The 5,601-nt window shown below is 40.7% G+C and overlaps 1 protein-coding gene across 2 annotated transcripts in view; it reads left to right on the forward strand.

The window, feature by feature from the left end:
• The window catches only part of LOC111862527 (peptidyl-prolyl cis-trans isomerase G), a 44,630-nt gene that overhangs the window by 27,276 nt on the left and 11,753 nt on the right, over positions 1-5,601 (forward strand). For both annotated transcript variants that reach the window (XM_023848009.2, XM_033750701.1), the window contains 3 exons: positions 2,376-2,471; positions 3,364-3,512; positions 5,009-5,304. In XM_023848009.2, coding sequence (XP_023703777.1) covers positions 2,376-2,471; positions 3,364-3,512; positions 5,009-5,304 — 541 coding nt within the window. The remainder of the gene's footprint in view (positions 1-2,375; positions 2,472-3,363; positions 3,513-5,008; positions 5,305-5,601) is intronic.

Raw genomic sequence — 5,601 nt, forward strand, 5'->3', positions numbered from 1 at the left:
TTTAGTCGTTTAAAGGTTAAGGTACATGTGTAGTTGTCACTTGTCACCTCACCAGTTAGTTATGTACATGCAAGAGCCCTTAACAACAAGCAGAATAATCCAGTAGTTAAGGGTGGAACTGAAGACTACTGTCTTCTGGTGTGTGGTACTGTGTGGCATGGGAAGTGGGTACAAATTTTTTGGAACAACCTGCTGCTGCCATCTGTAGGGCAGCCTGAAGATGGAGGCGGCACATTCTTCCGAAGTATTTATGCCTGTTCACGAAACAACATGGCATCACATCCCAGAATATTGTAATTTTTTCTTGTTGAATTCTTTAGATGAAATTAAATTTGTGCTGTACTGTAAATACTTGTATTTTGTATTGATAATGCTGTTTCGTTGCCCATGGGACGCATTGTGTACTTTGAATTATATGAGAGCCCTGTACTGGAAGAAAGTTCACCATTTCCATCCCTTTGTTTTAAGCATATACACAATAAATAGGTCACAAATGGATATAAAATGTAAAACATGTGATATTCAAACCTGGAAAAAACATTTATTTCTCAACATATACTCCTCCAACACTGATGCACTTGTCCTGTCGATTTACCAGTGCATTGAAACTAACAGTATAGAAGTCTTTTGAGTGTTGTCTGCATCTCTGTTTCAATCTGTTCGCCATCAGTGAAACATTCGTCACCCAGTTGTGAACCACTTTACATGACAAACACTTCCTGCCGTAAACAGGAAACATATTTTATGAATATCCTTGCATTGAGTTCTTTTGCCCAGGAAAAAAAATTCACAACAGAATGCTGCTCTTCAGTAGTACAGCCTCAAACAAGGTGATTATTTTGACTGCTGAAACCAGCCGCCAAACATGTGCATGCATACCTGCTACATAGACTGATATGAAGCTGGACTACTCTGCTACCTAGCGATACACTTAGAAAACCTATTACATCCATTACAACTGTTCTACTTCCATTTGTGACTTATTTACTGACTCTCATATTGTTCATACAGTGGAACCCCCATTTAATATTCTTTGAATTAAGGTTTCCATAATTTAATGTCCAATTTCAGTGATCCCAAATCAGTAACCTCAGTTTTAAACTTTTCATATAATATTTTCCTCGGTTCAGATCCATTGGTACTCAAATAAACCTGGAAACTGAGTTTTGCTGTATTTATTCCAAACCATTAGGTCATTTACTTTAAGTCGCATACTTAATAAACAGTAGGGTATGAAATATGGTATGTAAGCTTTAAAATTGAGGTCCCATTTGGTGAAAGTTTGGCTCCTTTTAATGAAAGAATATTCTCCTACTGGCTGATAGATTTCATGCTTGAGAAGCAGCACAGTTCAGAATATGCCTTAAGAGAATCGACTTTTCATTCGATCAGCTGCTGGATGACACACAGTATAGATCTAACATATTTAGTTCATAAGAATTCCCCAAGGCAGAGGTAGGTTTGTATGGTAACAAGCGCACCAAGTGTTGAAATAGAAAGCCAAAGAATTCAAATGTATTACAACTCCTGCAGCATGTTCAAAGTGGGACAGTGAATATATGAAATGATAGCCTGAAATTTCCTCTTTAATTTCATACCAAAAGAATTACTTTACATGAAAAACTGCGGTTCAAAATATGAGCTGAAACTTAGAGCTGCACTACGCGTGCCCTGCACCGACCCCGGCGGTGTGTGACAGAAACTGCTAGCGTACAGTGCACCGAGCCCGGAACTGAAGGGTTAAGTATGCCACATGTTATTGAAATTTTCTAATATGGATTCATATTAGTGTTAGATCATCATAATTATTGTAATTATTACTAAAATTGCAAAAGATATTTTAAGTTTTCAAAAATTCTCTTGTCATTACAATGTAAAATTCTGTGTTGTCACATTTGTAGGTGGTTTTTATCTTCCGGGGTCCACTGTAGGGTTTTATATGTTTTTGGTACTATTCATGTATAATATTAGTAGTTTGTTATATGTGTTTCCTCTTGCGTTCTTGAATATGATGTCATGATCAAGTCTTTTTCACTTCCTAGAGTGTGCGGAGTACTTCTTATCATATGGACATTTGTTTTTATGTTGTTCCAGTTCCTAGTTATTCCTGGATATTTCAGTAACATGTGGTGTATTTGATGAAACTGCCTGAGGATGGTCCAAAATGTAGACCAGAACATGTAGCAGTTATTAAATAAAGCCAATGTAAACAACTGGATTGGTTTATTTTGAAATATATGTTGTGTTGATGGCCAGAATATCAGAAATTATTATGTATTTTGTTTTGAGTATATATTGGAATCACTGTTCTTGAACAATGGTCAGAGAAGGTTAGTTGTTCTTTATCCTAATTCGTTTCCATACTCTGTTAACAGCGCTACCGCACACCTTCACGCAGCCGCTCACGCAGCGCCACCCCTCCGCACTGGAAGCAAGCACAGAACCGCACCATCAAGCTCAGTGAATATGAGGCAAGTTCTAATTGTGTTCAGTGCCAGGATGGCTTAACATTACATGCTTTCATCTACGTGAACACCAGACATTTGTGGTGTTCACATTGATGGGGCTTCTGGTGGCTTTGAAAAATGTCTCTCAATTTGATAAAGTAATGTTGTGAAGATACAGCTCATGACTTCCCATTAAGGCAATGTACGTAAATAACAAAACACTTCATACTTGAAGAATACAATCTTATGGATTGTAATTCATTATAAAGCAGTGATACCCTGACGTTTCAGATGAATATAACACCATCATCAGGTTGAGAGAGGAAGTACTTAGCTTGTGAGCTCCTTCTGCTGGTTTCTTGCTTGTCCTCCTCCTCGACCCTGACATGGGTGACGTGTTCCTCTGAAGTGTTGAGCTCTCCACAGTGTTACAACCCAGGAGACTGTACACTTCATAGTCACTGCTGTGAGAAACTAAAACCTGCTTATTTAAATGTATATCAGTAACAGACGGCACCCACTATGATCTGCATTATAGGTACAGGTTAGGTTAAATGAGTTAAAAAAGTAGGGGTTAAGCAGCCCCTGCACCATAACCATGAATATTCTGTGTCCCTCTTCTAAGTCTAGCCCTTTGCAGTCCTTCACTGGAAAAAACTGAAACACTGTACCTGGCATAATAGAGCCACTGAATAGTCATTTGGCTTCATGAAGCAGAGCCCCAAGTGATAGAACGTCCGAGTCACACAAGCTGGGCGAGGCTGGTTCATCTTTGTTATGGCGCATTTCACAGGTGGGGGCTGCATACCAGTCCCAGTCTGAAAGTGTGTTCATGCAAGTGACAGTGCCCTGTAAATAGTCTTGCCCACGTCTCAACTGTAGACATAAATTTTGCAGTTGCCTGTTTTAATTTCAGAAGTTAGAACGTGAGCGTAAGAAGAGAGAGGAGGAGATAAAGCGGAGAGAAGAGGAGAGAAAGAAAAGACACATGGAGAAGGAACAGCAAAGGTTAGAAGCAGAAGCAAAGAGAGGACACAAAGAACATGGCAAGGAGAGAGAAAAGGGGCAAGTCTTTAACTATTCATGATTTTCATGTAATGGCATATAGTTTGGGTTTGTTTAATCTTGTGATGATTGCAGAGCCAGCCATGTGCACTCGCACATGTCCAGTGTTGTATGGAATTTAATATGAACTTATAACCACCACTTTGCTTCAAAACCAAGCTTGTAAAGTTATCCCTGTGCTTAATTAAGCACCAGACCATGATGTATGGGGGAGAGGAAGTATGGTCTCATATGTTCTTAACCTTGCAAGCAGATGGAAGTGGAGAGCTTCACTCTCCAGCTGTCTTACCCACGCTGAAAGAGCCTCCAGTAGCCATTGGCTGGGAGGCCGAGTAGGCCCCAGAGTTAATTTGAACCCTGTGGGGAAAAGAGATTTTTTACACCTGTCAGGAATTGAATCCAGATTCCTCAGTCATCCATCCTGTAGCCTGTTCCCTGTACTGACTGAGCTACCCAGTTATAATCTATGATATCTCAAGGTTCGTTCTTCAGTGCAAGACTGTACTGAATTCAGTGACTGGAAGTTGTGATGGTTAAAAATTACTGTCTTCATGGATGTCTAGTCTGCTAGATATTTACATTAGTGATCCTGTACGGGGAGGCCAATTTAATTTGAATTACACGGTGATCTTCATAGTCACTGCCATGAGAGCCCATACTGCACGTAATCGTTGATTTGGTATGAAATGAGACGTCAAGCAAATTACTCCACAGTGTCTTCTGCCTTCATGGATAAGGCCCTTTGGCCTATGCCCATTCAGAATTAATTAATTCTGAAATTTGGATCTTGCAGACAGTTGGTAGGATTCCTTGGATGGGTGATCAGCCTGTCGCAGGGTTGCTACCTACACAGGACAACACATACACAGACTAAACGCAGACATATCCATTCCTTGAGTTTGATTTGAACCCATGATCCCAGTATTTGAGCACGCGAACATATTTTATGCCTTAGACCATGCAGCTGCTTTGATTGGCCACTTCACAGTGTTTTGTGTATATTGACCAGCAGTTTATACTGCTGTATCCAAGTTGTAATGTGAACTGCTCATATCATATTGTCACAGGATAGTGACAAGACACAGGGTTTGGTAATTGGTAATTGGATATAACTATCATAACTCATAACTACAAGTGACTCTTAACAGCTTCACTGATTTCTTCACTTTACATGTCACTACAGCACATGCTAAGTCTTTCCTGTAGTTGCCTGGTAACAGATCCCACCACTGTCCTCTGCTTCCATGCTCATGTCATTACTGGCTAGCGACTCTCTGGCACCTAACCCATGACAGCAACGCACTTTCTCGACAAACTCACTTTTCCCTCTGCATCTTGCTGTATCACCTAAGCACAAACTGCATAGAAAACTCCAATTCCAACAGTTCCTCTGTTGTTGCTTGCGTGTCCATTGCCAAGATGTGTTTATTGGCCGTTACCTAGCATTGGCTCCAGCATTCCAGTCTTTCAGCTGCCATGTAAGAATATCATTGCAGGCCAGAAGATGCTGATGTAGAGACTTCGGAACAACTTGTTCAGGAGGAGGAAGAAGAGGGCGAGGCAGAGGATGAAGATGTTGGAGAAGGTGGTGAGAAAGGTCCAGTAGATTACAATGCTTTGGATTATGAAACAATGGATGGAGCTGGTTCTGAAAAGGATGAAGACAAATTGGTTAAAAATAATACAGTCACTGCTGTGGCAAAGAAGCCAGAGCCTGAAGCTGCACCAACAGGAAATGGTGCTGTTGAGGAAGAATTGGTAACCAAGATCATTGCAAAGGAAAAATCACAAGGTTTGTTATTACAGTTTTATAAATTTTGCGTCATGTTTGTGTAAAAATTGTATATCTGTATAACATTACGGAAACTACGTACGAGGGGGGACCCAAAAATAACCGGAAACGACCTGTTGCGCGAGCGTGCTTTGTAGTTACGAGTTGTGCTGCTAGGTGGTGTTAGCTGGGGGTCTCCCGCGACTGTTAGTGAGCTGGCGTCAGTCTGAGTTAAGTGGTTTGTCTGTGGTGCTCTGTTGTGTGCGTTCCTGTTTCAACCCTTTGGCGATTAGTGAGATGGCTGACCAGAAGGAACAA

Source organism: Cryptotermes secundus, unplaced genomic scaffold (assembly GCF_002891405.2).
Source record: "Cryptotermes secundus unplaced genomic scaffold, Csec_1.0 scaffold1084, whole genome shotgun sequence".
Classification (NCBI taxonomy): Eukaryota; Metazoa; Arthropoda; class Insecta; order Blattodea; family Kalotermitidae; genus Cryptotermes; species Cryptotermes secundus.